General features: G+C 34.4%; 2 protein-coding genes across 2 annotated transcripts; one reads left to right on the top strand and one right to left on the bottom strand.

Annotated features, from left to right (window-relative positions):
- Positions 1-3,215: 3,215 nt before the first annotated feature.
- On the top strand, positions 3,216-4,895 carry LOC117619360 (protein JINGUBANG). Its single transcript, XM_034349289.1, has one exon. The coding sequence runs from the start codon at positions 3,294-3,296 to the stop codon at positions 4,572-4,574; it is 1,281 nt and encodes a 426-aa protein (XP_034205180.1). The 5' UTR covers positions 3,216-3,293; the 3' UTR covers positions 4,575-4,895.
- Positions 4,896-11,420: 6,525 nt separating this feature from the next.
- Positions 11,421-17,425, bottom strand: LOC117618550 (ubiquitin carboxyl-terminal hydrolase 24-like). The gene is given in 8 exon segments (XM_034348162.1): positions 11,421-11,960; positions 12,993-13,169; positions 13,530-13,675; positions 14,382-14,629; positions 15,487-15,674; positions 15,858-16,470; positions 16,472-16,512; positions 17,064-17,425. Coding segments are annotated over 8 exon segments (1,617 nt in total). The 5' UTR covers positions 17,079-17,425; the 3' UTR covers positions 11,421-11,771.
- Positions 17,426-20,767: the final 3,342 nt, after the last annotated feature.

Here is a 20,767-nt window from a genome sequence, read left to right as displayed (position 1 = left end):
CTATAGATACCATACCAATGAGTCGAAGAATTTCAAGAATGTAAGTCAAGCCAATATCAAAGAATTTTTTTCAAAACTCTCGTTATGGATCCTTTGTTCTAAAATTTCAGATTCATCTCAATATCCTATTCCTAAAAATCATGAAAAATATATTAATTAACACTTATTATAATAATAAAAATTGAGGCACCTTTGAATAATGGGCCCAGGGCAGTCGCACTGACTGCCTCTGGGCAAGGCCGGGACTGAAAATAACATAAGCTTGATCCAAAAAATAAATTTGTGCTTGTGGAGTCCAAAATAGACAATATCTTGTTGAGAGAGTGGGCTATGACAATTGTCAAGGGCGAAGAACATTGATGAGGCAACTATTACTACAGCTGACTGCTTTGCACTTCGAGATGTCCTAGCTCATGCTATTCATCATGTTGGCGTAGAGTTCCGATTGAGGTAGACTCCAGGCTCATTATTGATTGTATTAAGAGATATTTAGTAAAATACCCATTCTTAGGACTAAAACTATAAATAAACCCTACACTATTTAATTTCTATAAACATACCCAAAAAAAATCCAAAATATAATAGTTGGCCCTATTGAATTTAATTTTAATTATTAAATTACTTTGATACCCCATTGAGTGTTTTGGGCTTTTTTATGAGGTTTTTGGGTTTTTTTTTTTTTTTTTTATAATTTAGGTTCCAATATTGGATATTATAGTGAATCTCCCTTGTATTAATAAGCAGTCTATGTTCCTTGGAGTATCAAGCTGCTGGTTGAAGATATTAGGTTGTTACCTACCATGTATTGAGGTGCAATACAAAGCAAAGAATAATAGAAACATTGGGGCATAGAGTTTGTGAGGGCATTATTTACGGCCCTTAGATGATGTCCTATCTCTTAATCGTTAAATCAGACTAAACAATTTCATCCAACGACTAACCAATTTTATTCAACGGTTAAAAGATAAAATCTTATCTAAAGGCCTTAGATAAAGCCCTCAATATAAAACTCTATGCCCCAATGTTTCTATTATTCTTTGCTTTGTATTGCACCTCAATACATGGTAGGTTCGCTGACCCTTCTTTATCTTTACTAAAATGATTTAAGAGCACGTAACTTTTGAATAGTTTATGAGTACGGGTTTAACTTTAAACAAAACAACCTGCCCAACATAATTAATCGATTATTTTTATTTGTTTATATTGAATGCACTTTTTTCCTTTTATCTTTTTTTATTTTGTTTTTAATGTATGTTTTCCTGGTGGCTTTGCCCCCAGTTTCTTGGGAAACACATTGTTCCACACGTGAAAAAGTTTTGGAATGAATTAAAATGAAAGCTAAAAGAGAAGGAGCTTACATATGTCAATTTTCATGTTATTATAACTCAAAAGTTAAGAGCTTGAACCGACCATTTCGCCTGCAATGCGTTTAATATTTGGCCTATGAAAAAGTAGTAATATTCTGGCTATTATTATTAGAGCTGGTAGACCATATGATATACTTAGACCTTAAGGTTTAGGTTGAAATGCATGCTTCTAATCTTTCTCTCTCTCTCTCTTCCTCTTTTGTGTAATTTCCACTTAGTCGGAGAATAATACAATTAAGTAATTGAATTAATTAAGTTGTTAATTGGCGTGTGATAGTGATTCATGTGAATTAATAATGATAATCAGTGTTTATTTAGAGCTTAACCAAATCACTTTCAACTATGATGCACCGCACGCCTTGTGTTTTTCTTCTTTTTGTCACATTGTCAAAGCTTGCCAAGCAGGATCAATTTAATTTTCTAGCAAATTAAACTAATAAAATAGTGGCTTATGGTAAAGCAAAGATATTAAACCAATTTTAAGGGGAAACGTGTCAAATATCAAATATATTTGTTGTTGGTGGTAAAGCTACCACAAAAATCAGAGGATATTGGTCCAATTCCAACGTTGTATTTTTTAAACACTAAATTCATCAAAACTATATAAACACTAAATTCAACAACAGATAACGTCTTTTAGTTAACAAGGTCATTTGCCTTCCGTGATGGAACTCCAGTGAAATCGTAAATAGAGAGTAGATGGCCTTGTTGAGCAAAGGATGTGAGTTATATTTTGTCACTTGGGCTCCTGAGCTATATTTTGTTGAAAATACTTCTTTAAAGCTTGTTACATGATGAACGCAACCAATATATGGTATGGTTTGTTTAAGCCAATTTGTGCAATTGAACCAAACCATTACAGTCTACTGAAATTTTAAATCATTTGACTTTTTTCTTTGTCAACTGACCATTACGGTTTGGATCCTCCAATTTAGGTAGTTTGGCTGGGTTGATGTCCACCCTAGTTTTAATTAAAGTTTTAAGGACTAAAATGAGTTGAAAAAGTTAAGGGACCATTTGTGATAAAATTTCAATAAATAAAAAAATTCATTAAGCCTTCAACTCAAGAAAATGCCACCTTTACTCAATGGATAAAATTATTACATATAGGTGATTATCTTCTCCGGAGTGGAGTTTTTTCAATAGAAGAAGATTCATCTATTAGGCCTTCCTCTATAGGTTTATTGACATCAAATTTGCCTTTAATTAAATATTAATCATACAATATGGTGGAAAAGATATCCCAAAAACATTATATCACAACAAAGAATTGAAAAGTAATTTCCTGAGTTTCAAAAGAAAAATCTGAGAACTTGTGGCGATTACTGTCCGTTTAAAGCATGTATAAACTATAAGGAGGAACATTTTTGAAAGAAAAAAAAAAAGCAACTATGAGGAACATATTCCAGTTCGTTCCTTTCTTAAAACATAATGGATTTTGGGAATGTTATTTCACAATAGCTTTCATGACAAATCTCCCCCTTCGTCTCTTTCTTTTTTCTTTTTTTTTTTTTTGGAATGCTATGATTGTTCAACGGACAACCCTCTAAACAGAATAAAATATATAAATAAAACAGAATAAATTGTATAAATAAAACAGAAATAAAAGCTCTACAGCTCAATCCCCATTAACAAATAAAAGGGAAGGGGCTGGCTAGTATGCGTTTTAAGTGGTCCCCTTAATGGCACGACTAATTCTTCCCTTTGTGTCAAAGTAGCCGTTGCACCTCTCCCTGTCTTCCCATTTAAATATGTCCCTAATTACCAATTCTCTTTTCAACCAAGAAATCCGTGTCTCCATTTCCGCTCCTCTCTCTCTCTCTCTCTCTCTCTCTCTCTCTCTCTCTATTTCTGATCATCGTCCCTCTCTCCTCGTTCACTCACTCTGACCCTTTTCTCATCAAATCAAGGGTCAGACAATAAAACATGTTTCATCAAATCAGCTCCTCTCTATTGGAAAACAAACGCCTCTCAATTCCCTTGCTCTCTGCCTCAGCAACAAGCCCTACTAGCAGCATTAGCAGCAACAGCAGAAGCACAAGCAGCGAGGTAGATGAAAGCCCGCGGGATTCAGGCCATTTCGAGCTCCAAGATCATGTCAAGTGTCAATCTCCATGTGTACCCTTTTCGGGGTCTTTCTCGTATCGATCATTGGCGGTGCTCTCTGGCCATGTAGGCTCAGTTTCATGCTTGGCCTTATGTGGGGAATTCATTCTCAGTGCTTCACAAGGCAAAGACATCATAGTGTGGCAACAGCCTGATTTGAGGCCTTTCACCAAGTTTGGACAAGGTGATGGCTCTGTCAAGGCACTTGTCACCGTTGGGAACAAGGTCTTTACAGCTCACCAGGATAGCAGGATTAGAGTTTGGAAGGTTTCACGGCGATCGGAGAATGTGTTTAGGCTTGTTGATACACTTCCCACAACTAAAGATTATTTGGGGAAGTTCATGAAGCAGAGCAATTATGTCCAAATTCGGAGACATCACAAGCGATTGTGGATCGAACACGCCGATAGTATATCTTGTTTGGCCTTCTATAACGGCTTGATTTACTCTGGATCATGGGATAAGACTCTTAAGGTGTGGAGGATCTCGGATTTGAAGTGCATAGAATCCATCAAGGCTCATGATGATGCTATTAATGGGCTTGTGGCATGTAATGGGATTGTGTATTCTGCTTCTGCAGACGGAAAAATTAAAGCTTGGGGAAAAGAGGGGAAGAGCTCACATTGTTTGAAGGGTATTTTGGAGGGTCATAAGGATGTTTCACTTAATTCTGTGATCGTTTCTGAGGATGGTAGATGGGTTTATGGAGGCTGTTCGGATGGGTTTGTGATGGGATGGCAAGGGAGTTGTGGTGATGTTCAAAATCAAATTGAGAGCTGGAAGTTGGTTTGTGAAACAAAAGCACATCAAATGGCTGTTTTGTCTATGTGTTTGATGGGGGAGATGTTGTGCAGTGGCTCAGCTGATAAGAGCATTGGCATATGGAAGAGAGAGGCTTTTGGCAAGCTTTGTAAAGTTGGGATCATTAGTGGCCATGAGGGGCCAGTTAAGTGCTTGCAGGCATCACCAAATAATGTTGGTGGAGGTTTCATGTTGTACAGTGGAGGCCTTGACAAGAGCTTAAGGGTTTGGTGGGTTCCCAAGCCCTCTAATAATAGAGCAGAGGAAACCACAGAGGAAAAGTCCATCATCTTATGCTAGGAAATGTTTCAAGTTGATGAGTATTGATCCATTGAAGCACCCTTCTTTTTTCAAATGGTGTTTGCAGTGCCTTACAATACAGGGTCTTGTTTGTAGCTGTTGCAGAAAGATTGAAGAGTTCACTGAGGTTCAAGGGCAGAGAAAGGGGCAATTTTGAAGCCTCAAATTTGGTTTTTCTTGTAACTTGTAACATATATCTTTCTTTCTTAACTTCATTTCAAAGAATTGGGTGTAAATTTCTAGGAATACTAAGGGAAAGTGGTGTGGTTTTTTGTTTCAGTATAGTCATTACATTTGCTATCAAATTGTCAATTGTATTTAGGGTTTTGATGGATTCAACAAATTAAAGAGTCAATAATATTTTCTTGTAGTTGCATGATTGTGTTTCTGAATAAAAAGTCATTTCTCATCATAATCTTGTCTTTGCTAAAGACAGACTTAAAGCTAATCAGATGAATCTGGAGACATGGACAGTCTGAATATGGCAGGCAGAAGTGGCTCACCAGCATTTTAAGACAGAAAATTAAAGATGTTCCTTAATTCCCAAACCCCACCAAATAAACAGAATAAGAACAGGAACAAACAGTTTGCTTAGTATAAGAGCTAAAGAATCTTTTCTTTAGTTAAATTTCCCTTTTTGGGTGTTTTCCAACCTTACACATATTCTTCTCTTAATTAGTGGAGAAAAGCACATGCCTTGTCTACAGGACAATAGTTTAAGTCAAAGTTCTCCAGCTATTTGTCTCTCATTTACAAGAAAAAAAAAAAAAAGTCACTTGAAGGAACGGATAGAATGTGCTGAGAACATAACGTGCATTTCAAAAAATAAGTGGCAACAGTTACCATATTTGGTGACTAATGCATGGGTGACTAAACGCTGAGAACATAAAGCCTTTAATCACCCCCGCCTTAGTCACCAAATGTCACCAAATAATAGTAATTATTGCCACTTTTTTATTTTTTATTTTATTTTTATAGTGGTGTTAGATTATATGGCGAGAGAAAATATGTATTTAAGCATTTCTCAAGCTCGTGTTTTCTAGATTTGCATTATATAGATTCTTTTTGTCTTCCACTTGATTATTATTTCTTTGTTAATCACATCTGCTAGTCTTAATCTAATCAGTTATTCTAAAACTAGCATGAATGTATAGCAATTATTGTCACGATCAAGGGTTGAGAATGATCAAAATGGGAGGGTGAAGGGTGGAGGAAATTTTTTTATTTTTTCATTTCACGTTTTCATACTTTAAAAATAAAATGGGAATTATAAAAAAAAAAATTTGTCAGAAATTTTGTTTTAAATTATTGGTTTACAAGTTCAACCCTACAAATAAAATAAATAAACGAATTATTTTGGCTCATCTAATAGCAGCTACTCCACTTGTTGAAGCCGCAAGCACGAACCACCAAATTTAGTGGTTCAACCACCGCCAGTCGGGGCTTCGTAACGCCGCTCCATAATTTTATATTCTGCCTCCGTTGCTACAGTACCAAGAGCACAATGGACAACTTTATAAATAAATAATTAATTAATTAAAATTACATATTGAAATATATAAATTAGTTGTTTAATTTATTCAGGTGAAAGGAAGGTACCCGCTAAAGCTACAAACATAAAATAACAAAAATAAAAAAATAAAAAAATTAGAGCTTTGATTATGTTCCCCCAAACACTATGATTATGTGGTGGGATCAAGTACTAGTATAGCTCGATTTTGTATTAACTATTTATTAATCAAGGTGTTGTTTTCGTCACTTTTGATTTTGTCCTTTTAATTTGGACCATCTTAGAATGGAGTTTGTTCGTCATTTTAACCCAACGTGTATTTTTATCATATTTCTCAATATTTGACACGTGTTTATTAACATAATCATAGTTCTATAAATATAAAATAAAGAGTTAATTATATTTATATCAATGAACACGTGTTAAGTATTAAGAAAATGATAAAAATATACTTTGAGTTCAAGTTGCGAGCAAAAATATTTCCAACTTAGAAAGCATAGTGTGAATCAGGAAGACAACAAAAGTTGAAAGCAAATGTAGACTATTTATTTCCTTTCAGCCAACCTATATTTCATAGCAGAAGCACCTTTTTTAGCAAACCAAAGCAACTAGCTAGGTTGAGCACTTTTGGGAAAGAATTATTAGAAAACTTTCAGAAATTATTACTGCTTTTGGAATTGCTATTGGCTGATGGCTAGTGCTATATTTTTATTTTATTTGGCATGATAAATAAGGGAGAAAGTGAGATTACAAAGCAAACAGCAGCATGCACAAACACTTTGACTGCTTTTTTCTAACAATAAATATTATTCCAAGTACCAACCAACCAACCAAATGCCCTATTGCTTCCCTTCAAGTTTAACCTAGAAAGTGTATATAGTTTTTGTAGTCCCGATTTTTTGGACCATAGGAATTCAAGAGATTTGTGGTCACTCACCGTTGAACGTAAATTCAATGGTTCAAAAAAGTTTTTTAAAAGGAGTGCAAGAGTGAGTGAACCGTTGAATTTACATCCAAAGGTGAGTGACCACAAATCTTTTAGACTCCTGTAGTCCAAGAGATCATGACTGATAGTTTTTGTTCAAAATTAAAAATTAAAAAGAAAAGAAAATGTATAAAGTATAGTTACTGAGGATACTGTAGGCGTTTCTAGGGCCATGGGGGCGTTTTTCCCCACCATTGTACGGTACCAAATTTTAAAAGGAAAAAGAAAGAATTTTTTTCGGGGCATGAATTTGTTTTCACTGTTCGATCTGAAAAAGAAAAGAAATTGGGAGAATATAAGGTTGAATTGGATTTTTAGTCCCTATAATTTGACCTAGTTTGTTCTCTTTCCTTTTAATTTTGACAATTTTAGTCTAGTACTTTAGTTTCGTTTGAAATCAAATCTAAATCATGAAATCTAGCATCAAATTAATAAATGAATTTCAATGTGGCAACTTCTCGCATACCAGTTATATATAATTGATTGAGTGATTGCCATCCCTAAGAGAGAGAGAGAGAGAGAGAGAGAGAGTGGTTGTATGTGGATTTGGATTGTCATATGGACGGTTTAACCCTTCAATTTAATCGTAAAATTGATTAACTTTGACGATGGGACCAATTTGACACTAAATGGAAAGTTTGAAGACCATGAAAATGAAAAAAATTAGTTGAAGAACTAAAATAAAACTCGAGCATAACTTCAAGGATTATTTTGATTTTTTTTAAAAAAATTATAAATAAATAAAAATAAAAATAAAAATAAATAAAACCTCAGCTAATACCAATAATCACTAAAAAAAAATGTGATAGGAATAACATTGATATTTTTTTGAATATCATATATTGGCTAAAATTATAAATTTTCAGTAAACTTAACTTCTTCTGACAAATTCTTTATATAAGAATGTAGGGTTTTTAACTCAAATGGTCCCCAAATTTATACACAATTTGTATTTTGGTCCCTCAACTAAATTATTCGTTCAAATGGTCCACATACTCTTTATTATTAGTCCCACAGTTACATTCTGACAATGTTGTCGTAAAAGGTAGGGTTATCCATTCTCATCAACGCCCATCCTCATCGTCGACCAACCACCATCTTCCATAGCTAACAAGGTCATCATCTTCCCAAACCTCAAAAATCAATCAAACCCAACCAATAATCTAGAGGATCAGAGAGATGGATGGGCGGGAAGAGATGGTCATCCTTCCACATCAAGCTAAACCACCCATTCCTCTCTATGTTTAAACCCCTTAACCTCATTCCAATCTCCCTCAAACCCAACCAAAGAAACAATCTTTAAGTCGTTTAGCAATAGCATTATATTCAAAATCAAAAGCCATAATATCTCAAATTCCCAATACTCAAGCCAATGCTAAACTTGGTCTGATTTGCTTAGTTTTAGTTGGGTTCATGGTGCTTCAAGCTATGGCCGATAAATTTTAGGGTTTGTAGCTAAACGCATTTTGCATGTGCTAAGGGATGAGGGTTGTGTTATCGAAATTATAGTTTTTCTTTTTCCGTATAAGTCAAAAGCAAAACTTTTTATAATATAAATAATATATAAACAAACTGGAAAGCTTATAAGGTACAATGAAACAAAAGAAAAACAAATTGATACGTAAGTAAAAGCAAAATAAATTATAAATAAGAAGGCGAGCTTGGTATGGTGAAACACGTCAAAGACGCTGTCTTGAAGCCTTTATAGCCTACCTACGTGCAGGTACTAACAGTCTACAAAACACTAATATACAAGATAAAGATCCACTATAAGCAACATTCACAGACGGATATATACACAGTTCCCTTCTATTGAGGGATCCCCCAAATAATTTTATTTGAGGGATACCCTTTAGGGTGCCTACGAATTTTTTTTCAACGATTCAAACCATCTATTTTTTCAGTCTACGTTCATAGATCATCCTTACAAAAAATTAGATAAATCGAAAACCATTTCGACATCTAATTGTGTCTTACAAAATCAATGAACACAGTGCTTCAAGAAAGCACTAAAATTTCAATAATTCAATTGAGTGGTCAAATGATATCGGATTCAAGTGATTTTTTTAGAAAGATGATCTTTGAATGAATTTCTACAAAATAGATGGTTTGGATTAGTAAAAAACAATACGGATTGGGCCCTCCAAGTGTAAGATCCCACATAAACCAACAGAGAGGAGGTGATGTGCCTTATATGTGCACATCCGCATCCATCTAGTACGAGGCCTTTTGAGAGCTCACTGGCTTCGGAGTCGTAGGAACTCCGAAGTTAAGCGAGTTAGGGGCTAGAGCAATCCCAGGATGGGTGATCCACTGGGAAGTTGCTCGTGAGTTTTCAGAAACAAAACTGTGAGAGCAGAGAGGGGGGCCCAAAGCGGACAATATCGTGCTACGGCGGAGTTGATTCCGGGATGTGACAACAAGGGTGTCTCTCAAATAAGCTTATTTGAGGGATCCCTCAACTGAAGTTCTCTGTATATATATATATATATATATATATATATATATATATATATATATATATATATATATATATCACTTAATGATGATAGTCTCCATTTAAGGAACCTTAGTGTATAAAGTATTGAACTCAGCACATTTGACCAAACTTCAACATATCCCATGCATAATTTTGTTTGATACTTGGATGCGAGGTAATGTTAATTATGGTCATGCACTACTCTTGATTCTCATGAGAGTTACTAGAGAATAGACCAATTCTCATAGTCGTGACCTCACGACGTCTCTCACTTAGGTGAGTTCTCCAAGGGTACATGTAAACCTTGTATGTAGAGAATATATATATAAAGGTAGGAGAAAAGATAATTAGATTTTGTTGTGTTGTCTTCTCTTCATATATGAAGGATGAGTGACATTTCATGAAATTCTATAACTAATCAACTTTACCATAATCAGACCCAAGAAAAAAAAAAATTTCAGCTTTACCATAAAATCTCCGTCTAACCATCTTAGCATCAAAATACAGGGGGGGAAAAAAAGGGAAAAAAAAAAAAAAAAAAAAGAAATATTGCAAACCAAAAAAATACCTTAGGGGCGTGCTTGGTTGAAAATGCGAACGGAGTTTACCTATCCTCAGTATGGAAGGGAAATAGGTATGCTTAGGGGTTAAAATATTTTAGTGTAGTTTGCAAGAGTGCAATAATAATATATCGGATCCAAAACAAAAACCAAAGCTGATTAAAGATGAATTTACATAAGTCAAGCTACAAAAATAAAGGAAAGATCTTGCCATTATATTTCACAATAATTATTCCTCAAATTACACGATCAAATCCAAATACTACGATTGGAAAAGTTTAACCTTGGGATTCAGATTCCTCAAACAATCCATTCTCAACAAAACAAGAATGATTGCCTAAAAATATCTGTAGAGTTTGAGTCTAATGTAACAATTTCCAAAAATAGCACGTCCACCTCTTATTTCATAAACACGACTTAGTGCTTGTTTGGCATTGCTTATTTGGGGTGATAAGTGATTTTTTAAAAATTTTGAGAAGCCCAACCTGTTTGGTAAACTATGAGAAAATCACTTATTGTTAAAAATTGTTGTGAGAGAAAGCTATAAGGGAAAACAGCTAATAAAGTGCTTTCATTTTCTGATGATGCAGGAATCAGTTTCGAAGAGGGGCTGGGTTTAATGATTATGCAGCAATCATTTTCTGATTATGCGTAAAATCAATACCAACAACACTTTTAACAAAAATTTTACCAAACGCCAAACTGCTTTATCTCACAGCTAATTTCTCTCACAGCAAATCTGACAACGATTATTTTTACAATACAGTAATGCCAAACTGGCACTTAGAAATTCATTTGTTGCAACACCAAGACAACTCTTACAATGTGTGCCAGAAAGGTCATTGGTGCATTCAACAGAACCAAAAAAATGTCTGCCCGTTCAAAATTTTATGCTCAAGGTTAAACATAATTGGGTGAACAAGTTACGAGCATAAGAAAGAAACAGGGTATTTTCATAGATATCAGGATTTATCAAATGAACTCTGTTATCCATGTCTATTTTACCAAAGAAATTTTCATTTGGGTATTTTAAGAGGAAATCTGTCGTCCAAATTTTAGCTTCTTGATTGAGAGGGCAACGCTTACGAAGCTGCACACCTGCTTTACTCAGACATTTTTGCATGATTCATGGCGCCTGTCCTCCCAGAGCATTTTGTTTTGTTATAAACTCAAATGTGCCACTGAAGACTGCAATTTGTGATTTTGAATTGGAAATTTCTTCAGATATTACTTGTGGCAGAAAAGTATCCAAACAAAACTTGTAAAACTCATTTGTGCGATATTACTTGTTGCAGCATAGGATGTTACTGGATAATATGAACGCGACCCAAATAAGTATAATATGAAAGCATTCACTAAATATAACATATCAGCATCTTCCATATATATTACATCATAAAACAACTGAAAACCGCTGCACTAGGCATAACTTAAAAAGAATTGTTACAGCCATTTTCTCTAGCCACCACCCTCGTATGGGAACCGTAGGCAAGTTTATAGCATCGACACACGGAACGAGATACAATTCCACGTGAGGGCAACACATTACATGAACGGAATAGGTCTCTCTCAATGGGAAGTCAGCACTGCTCGGTTATATTCCACAATTGCTTGTAGACAAAAGCCTGGTAATGCAACGCATTACTTGTCCCAAACTGCCCTTTTACAATTGTTTGTAGATGAGGACATATGCCTGGTCATGCAATACTTTGCCGGTTCCGATTGCAGTGACAGATGCATCATCAAAGCGTAGCCACTGACCATTGGTATAAAGAGCATCAGTTGTATAATGCCCCTTTGAGGGCTCTCTCCCGTGATGAGTTATTGTAGCAACAAGTTTGTATTTTCGACCCTGCAGAGGCAAAGTGAAGAAAATAAACAAGAAAAAGAGAAATTATATAAAAGGCAAAAGTAATCTTGAAAATCTGGCTCTGACTACCACAACGTAGTCAAACCATAATTGTTAACTTCAAGACTTATGAGTTACACGAAGACAATAAAGAATATCTTTATTTTCTTCTTTTTTGGTAAAGAATTGAGTATTTCTGGGTCTGCACAATCACTAATGTTTATAGGTCCATACCAGTTTTAACAAAATGGCCAAGTTCCACAGTGATACTACATAGAGATGTAACACAGATTTTTTGTACCAACTCCGATCACAAGATGTCAAGAGGTGAAATAATGTATAAACACACTATGACAACAGACAAATCCAAGAAATTATCAATCAAAACCCACAGTACAAGGTTATACTACTATATAATATGAACTTATGATTTCAAATATAATTAAAGATCCATCTAGATAAAAGATTTCAAATCTAGGAACTTTCAGCTCATATCATACAGTTTCAAACTATTCATTAGAATGCACTTAATTTCAAATGACTCACTGAACCTAGTCATTTCAAAAATATTATAGTTTGTACTTGTAGTTTTAAATTATATCTAGAGTTTTTATACTTTCATAATAATCTAGTTTTTTTTTTTAAAAAAAATGGAAAGTGTTTCATTTTGAGAGTAGTTACGTGCCATTCTCAGTTCCTTATATCCTTCACTCATTAAAGCCTTTGGTGCACTCACATATAAATCTTATATAACTTGATTTATACATTAGAATTTTTTTTTTCCCAGTAAAGCAACTGATTGATAACACACCTGCAATTTCTGAAAACAAAAATTATAAGTTGTCTGACAGCCAAATACAGCTCAAGAACAATCGTGTAACCGGAAAGAAAAAAATAATAAAGAACAAACACATAAACATGGAATTGGTAACAGAAAGGAGTAGGAAAGGCGTGTCATTATTTCCACATAATGGAAGAAATATGGGTCACTAGATAAAAGTTTAAAATAATAAATTAGATATAAAAGAGCATCACCTCAGTAGTTGGAGAAACAAGCAATTCACGACCCAACACCAACTCAAGTGGAAAATGCACGGGCTTATGCAACTTAGTGCTTCCTTGGCTTCCATAACCAAAACGCATCAAGTGCAAGATCATTATCTTTGAAAGTGTCTGTATCTTTATTGATTTACTAGCACTTACAACACCAGCCTGAAAAGCGATGATATACATAAGTCAAACAACAGTTAACATTATTTGTAAGAAAACAAACTATGCTTGAGGTTGATATTAATTTTATAAAAATAAAACTATTATGAAACCTAAGCTGTGGCACAAAAGTATTTCGGACGCACTACCTTCAAATTCAAACAATTTTATTCTGGGTAGAAGTATGCATCAAAAATTAAAAAATAACCATGACCAAGCAATCTGTTCAAATTTGATTAAACAGAATACAAGGACAGAAAGGGTGACACATTACAACTACACCCAAAACTAAGCGACAACAATAAGTCACCAAGAGAGAGAGAGAGAGAGAGAGAGAGAGAGAGAGAGAGAGAGAGAGAGTACCTTCCCAGCTGCTGATGTTCGATACCCCTCAAGAGTTTCTGGTGCAGAAAACAACTTGAGTGCATCCTCGATAGTACGAACAGCTTCAGGGTAAATATCAAGGTGGAGCAATAAAAATGGTTGAACAGTAGCAGAAGCTTTATTTCCTGCTTAACAAAAACCAAACTAACACATAAAACTCATGATAGAATCACCACTGAGGCCAAAAAAAAAAAAAAAAAAAAAAAGGCAGAGTGCACCAAAATAAAAGTAGCTCAACTATATTAGCAAACTAATCTGCAATTACTTATTTTTTAAATATCTTCTATAACCATATGCTGACAAATGATCCCAGCAGTTTCTTCGAATGCACTAGCAAACAGAAGTTCTGGTTATTCATCCAAATATATTTATTAACGAGCAAAGGTCAAGTCCCTCGAGTAGATTAAGATTATATTTGTCTACAAATATAATTAAAATTTTCTGATGTGGAATTCCTTTACGCTTAAGCACATCCTCTAGAATGCCAAATACTGCATCTAACTTACGACGACACAAGAACCATGAATTCTTGCTAAAACTCAAGAATCGTAGATAATTAAATCTTTTTATCAATTCACATGCACACAGGAAAAGGTGCTAAAAGTCCATATGACATTAAGAAGCTGACAATAAGGGAACATCATATGGTCAAACTGTATCTAAATTTCAAATTTTCAAAAAATAAAATGTGAATCAACTGTAAAATTGTCTACCTCTTTGAATTATGAAGAAAAAAATGAAGAACCTCACAGCCTCAAAATGCAAAACAGCAAGAATTTGGAAGTACAAAGATATATCTAAACAGCCATAAGAATAATGCAATCCCCACACCTCTTGCCTTCACCACACTTCTCAATTGTCCTCCAAAAATATCGCTTAATTCTGAAGGAACAAAACTCTGTGTCCTGGTTACTGCAGATGTATTCTTAGGGCCAACCGTCTCCCATTCATCTTCTTCTGCAGAAGATACTAGAGATGATTTGCGCCCATTAATACTCGAGGGCTGTCCTTCAAGCTTAAGTAATTCATCATGCATCTGATCCATAATGAAGCTAAGGAACTCCTGAGCATCTTCTTGTCTGAAAAACAAAAATAGTTTCACTAGACAAATTAAAATAGAAAGTAGAATATAGACACACTGACATAGATATTTACACTAGACAGAGAAGAAACTAAACAAGCTACTTATTTCTAATGCAAATTTAACCCTTTGGTAATTACTCTTGAGGTGTTCTAGGTTTCTTCTTTCCTTTGTCCATGAAAATATTGGCGAACTCAGAATAATACAGAAGATTGTTAACCTATTTGTTACAACATTTTATCAATCACTAGTTAACTTCTAAAATATCCCAGTCTAACCCATTATTTCACATTAAATGGGTTGCAACTGGTGTAATAAACCACAAACAGATAAATAAATTGGAAAAAAGTGTAACATGTTTTCAGAAACTAAACAATTTAAGTGGAGACACTGTAACTGCAGGGATTTTAGACATGAGCTATGTCAGGCAGTGGCACTTTTTCAAGCCATCAGACAAATTGTAAAGCATGAGAATTATCAATCAAGCCTAATAATACTGACGGAAAACCATTACCGATCAATACAAGATTTATGAGAATCACAAAGTAACAAAATTGCACTACATGTCTGACCTTTCTTGTTTATTTGGAAATAGTGAAAAGATATTAATATAAGGAAAGAAAGGAAACAGTGCAATAGGGATTTAAAAGAAAAAAAGTGGCAGAAAAGGACAACTTTTGTGACTACAAATAGATGCATGTGTCTAAATCTTTTTGCAATGATTGTGCCTTAAAATTTCAGCCAGCAATACCATCAAGGATTAAACTTGCAATAAGAAGGCTCAACATAGAAATAAAAAAATACAAAAAGACAAAAACTAGAACAGAAAATTATTGACCCAGATCAGATACAAACCTTGGCCTGCCCGAGATGCTAGTTGGTACATCTGGAGTAAAAATTTTAAGAACGCCTTCAAACATGGCAGGGCTAAAAGGCCTACCAGTCTCAAGAACACTTGCATCTTTGTTCTTTGAACTTGAACCACTAGGCATGTCAAATTCAGAGACGAACTCTGCAAATGCACCCAATGTTGGATAGCCAACCTAATAAATTCAAATTCAAATGGACAACATATTAGTTAAGTGATTAGCCAGAAAAAGAACAAGCATTAGGCAAGGTAGCTTCCCATTTTCTGAGATCAGCAGTCCATATAAATTTTGTTATTTGCAAATAGCAATTCTACTAAAACCACGTAAATGCAAAGTAATCGAACAAACAAAAGAAACCTTAGGCACTTTGCGAGTTCTCAATTCCTGCAGAAGCTGAACAAAAGGAGAACAGGATAGAAGAGCCTGTAGCGTTGCATTGAGAAAGCACAGATTCCCTGAATTAATTAAACCACGAGGCAACAAGACTGTAGAAACTGTAACAGGCCCATTCAAACACTTCTGTAGTTCCCCCTTTACCTTAGAAGCTGATAAATCATCAACCCAACCATTCTGCTCTCTGTTCTGCAATTCCAGACTTGAAAATTGATTGGAGAGACCACCTTCGTTATTGGATAAAGGTAATGAAGCTACATCAATATTATCCTTTGTCGCCTCTTTCACACCATTACTATGGGCAGAACCATTTTTATAATTATCAGTACATCCATTCTCTGTAGGAGTAGTTAAAGATGCTGGTAAACTATCATTTGCTGCTTTTACAGCCTCCACTTCATTCTGCTTATTAAGTGAACTTAAAGGCTGAACTTTGCTGAGCCCTTTCACAGAATTTTGTGGTCTGCTTGATTCATCATTACATTCACCCGAAGATATTTTAGTAACAAAATTTATAGACCCAAACTGCAATACATTCTTTTCCACAGGCTTTTCAGCCTTCCCAGGTGATTGCTTCTGACCTTGTCTCGTCTTCAGAGAATGACCCAAAAACGAATAGCTGCAAACAAGGAATAACAACAAAATTTAGCAGGTTTTATAGCACACGGAAGAGAAAAATCCCACGCCAATTTACATTAGTATTTCAAAATCACATAATTAACCATAAGACTAGAACGGTGCAAAATATCCTACTAGATGCTGAAACAGCAATGATAACAACAAATTTACTTCTGCATTATTACTCAACAGCTAATTTAATTTAGGGCCTAGTGAGGGTAAAGCTGTGTTATAATGGAATAGCCATTGCCACCACAATAAATTCCCACACTAAATATGCATCATAAAATGGAACTGAAAACACGCATCACAAACGAACCAATCCACGATGACAAATAGCAAATTGAGGCACTTCATCATCCATAGAGCAAAATCAATCAGACCAATAGAAGTTTCATCCAAGCATGAAGTAATTCACAGTTACAATACCGAAATTTCCAATCTCTTTAATTACTAAACTTCACAAAATCAGTCACAGGTTAGTGAAATTATCCTTCTCAAATGAAAACCATACAAAAAGACAAACTAGTCAATAACAAATACAAAACCCACCTTAGAATCACTCATTTTGCGCACAGAACAGAATTGGAAATCCCTGAAACACCTAACGAAAAGCACGAATTTTGCCTGTGAGTGGATTGAGAATGAGGAAGAAGTACGTGAAAAACGTCGGAACCGAAACCAAGAATTAGGGTTTTGTAAGGCCCTGACGGAGCAGAGGAGAAGAGAAAGACGTCGATTGAAGACATGAAAAGAGAGGAAACTGAGAGATTGTTGAAGGGAGAGAGCATTTAACGAAGAAACCCTCTCTTTCACCTTCAAGAACCCCCTCAACAAACCCTAACATCGACTGCAGAGAGAGAGAGAGAGAGAGAGAGAGAGAGAGAGAGAGAGAGTGCTGCTTAGGTTTATGGGTCGGTACAGGAATAGGTTTCTTTGTTATGGTTCTTTAGATTTAGGATGGATATTTTTAAGAGATCTTCACTAATATACCCAAAATAGGAGCTGAAATTATAAAAAAACCCCACATGAAAAACACTTCATAAACACACCCAAAATCCATTTATTAAATAACAAATTAGTGTGGAAGTTCCAATAAATTACAGCACTGCCACTATCAAGCCCAACAGAAAAAAACTCAAAAAACACCCAAAACAAACCCAGCCCAAATTTATAAACAAGCCCAAACATTGTACCATCTCGTATTCCATAACTTTCGGCCCAAAAAAAAAGTAAACCATGTCATTAAAGTACATTGTTAATACCACGTCATTAAAGTACATTGTTAATATCATGTCATAAAAGTGCATTGTTAATACCATGCTATATTGTTAATACAATTTCATAGAAAAACATTCTTAATACAATTTCATAGAAAAACATTGTAAATACTATTTCATACAAAAAATCCAAAAAACCCTAACAAGAGATTCGATATCCTTTGCTGCCACCTCCAATTGTCCATAGTTTCACCAGATACAATTGCAAAGGCACAAGGAAATACCTTTATAAGAAGAAAAAAAAAAAGTACACTGTTAATACTATGTCACAGAAGTACATTGTTAATACTATGTCATAGAACTATTTTCCTTGGAAAAATCACATTTTGCATATCATAAACTTCAAGTGCACAGCCATATATAGAGCAAAATATAGAGCGTGCTTTGTTACTGAAAATCTGTTAATACTATGTCATAGAAGTACATTGTTAATACCATGTCATAGAAGTACATTGTTTATACTATTTCATACAAAAACATTGTTAATACCATTTCATACAAAAACATTGTTAATACCATTTCATACTCAAAAAAAAATATTTTAAATACCATTTCTTACAAAAAGATATTGTTAATACCATTTCATACAAATAGAACATTGTTAATACCATTTCATACAATAAACCATTGTTAATACCATTTCATATTAAAAAAACCCAGCAAGACATCCGATATCCTTTGCAGAAACCACCTCTAATTGTCTACAGTTTCACCAGATACAATCGCAATGGCAAAAGGAAATACCTCTACAAGAAAAAAAGAAGAAAAAAAGAACTGTTAATACCATGTCTTAGAACTATCTTCCTAGTAAAAATCATAGCATATCATAAACTTCATGTGCACAATTATATATAGAGCAAAATATAGAGCATGCTTTGTTACTGAAAATATGTTAATATTATGTCATAGAAGTACACTATTAATACTATGTCATAGAAATCAACTCAGTTGTAGGGTATGAACAGTTGTTATACCGTTCATACCACTTACTGGAAGTAAACAACTACATCATTTCATTTGTATAATCGGTACGATAAAAGTATACAACTCCATACCACTCAAAATCAATTACATCATTTCATTCGCATAATTAATTGATCTTTCATCACTCCACATACCATAAACATTGAATCGGAGCGACTCCAACACATACTGCTCATCATCATTGTGCTTGGTGGTAACAATGACCTTATCTACAACAAGATATGCACCAGCAGCCAAGGCTTCCATAAATTCCTTGGTGCCAGACCTTGCAATGGTAGCAAGGTTGTTCACCAAATCTGACAATACGAAATAACAACAAAATAATTCAGCATAATAGAATAATTAGAACAACACAGATAACAATCATAAGCCCAAAGAGCATAACTGATAAGGTGAAATATAGAGCATGGTTTATTACTGAAAATTTGTTAATACTATGTCATAGAAGTATACTGTTAATACTACGTCATAAAACTATCTTCCTAGTAAAAATCACATTATGCATATCATAAACTTCAAGTGCACAGCTATATATAGAGCAAAATATAGAGCATGGTTTGTTATTGAAAAATATGTTAATACTATATCATAGAAGTACACTGTTAATACTATGTCATAGAAATCCTCAATTGCAGGGTATGAATAGTATAACAACTATTCATACCACTAACTGGAAGTTAACAACTACATCATTTCATTTGCATAATAAGTACTATAAGGAATCCAAACAGTACCAAACATCAAAACCAAGTCAACACTAAACAGTGTTTTGTGCATTAAAATCACAAAGAACCTAGATCACCTAGAATCTAAATCCAAGAACAGTAATTATCAAATTCTTTTTTTTTTTTTTTGTTCAATTTATTTTAGAAAAGAAAATGAAGATGTAGTGGCAAGATGCCACACCAACAATACAGATATATAGTTTAAGTTCTTGTATGCAAAATCATTGTTAGCTAACTCATAGTGGAAAACTGGAAGGAAAAAAGCATACACTCTCTGCCTTTCTCCTTTATAATATTAAAAACTCATGAGGATCTTTTGGCCACTAACCTATTCACATCATCATCAATTTATCAATTTGGACAAATTTGACAGAAAAAGTAGTAATTCCTTTTGCTAATCCTTCAACTTTACAAGTAAATGTAAATCCATTTTATAATTCCAGTTTGATACAGCTATTTCCCAACTCTAATCCCACTTCTTCTAGTGGAAAGACAACATAATGAGAGTAAGTTTTTAATATTGTACTGCTATGTTCTATCCAGTTTGTTTCCTTTTCTATTGACACTGCAATTTCTTGTTTCTGTGCTAAAGGAAATATATATATGACAGAGAAGGGCTACAATGAGATGAAACAAATCCTATGGCCTATACAAACAAAGTGATGCTGCCAATAGATAGAGCATAATTAGAGAAGAAATTGCAATTGTTACCCAGCTCGGGTACGCCAATGCAACTGCCATCTGGTATTTTTGGCATTCATCTCCAAAATTGCAGTGGCTCAAGTCACTAAAGTACAACATAGTTATGCCAGCTGAGGCAAAAGCTACTGCAAGAGATAGTGTTGCTGTAACTTGTTGGAAAAGGAATCAGCTAGCTAATTGCTTCAATGACTTGCAGACCCATTGAAGCAGTCACGTATCTGCAAAATGAGCTTTGCCTTAAACAAATATTACAATTTTTTTTCAGGACAAGAAATGGCTTGTGATGCATCAAGAGATGCTGAAATCTGCCTCATAAGCCTACAGAATCAGGTTACACAAAACTGAACTTAGATGGCAATTTGCTCACAAACATTAGATAACATACACAGATAGAGCCAAACAAGTCAACAACAATGAGAAAAACAAGCATAATGAATTCTAAATCATTAATTCCAATTATTATATCATTCTAAAATAGAAAAAGCAATACATCGATGACTCATATTGACTAATTAAGTATTTTACGCCAAGAACTCATCCCAAAATTCTAACTACCACCAACTCT

Source organism: Prunus dulcis, chromosome 2 (assembly GCF_902201215.1).
Source record: "Prunus dulcis chromosome 2, ALMONDv2, whole genome shotgun sequence".
NCBI lineage: Eukaryota > Viridiplantae > Streptophyta > Magnoliopsida > Rosales > Rosaceae > Prunus > Prunus dulcis.
Note: the sequence above shows the minus strand (reverse complement) of the source record. Positions and strands in the feature narration are given on the sequence as shown.

Coding starts and splice junctions, on each gene's coding strand:
- LOC117619360 (XM_034349289.1), top strand. CDS start 3,294: ATGTTTCATCAAATCAGCTCCTCTCTATTGGAAAACAAACGCCTCTCA.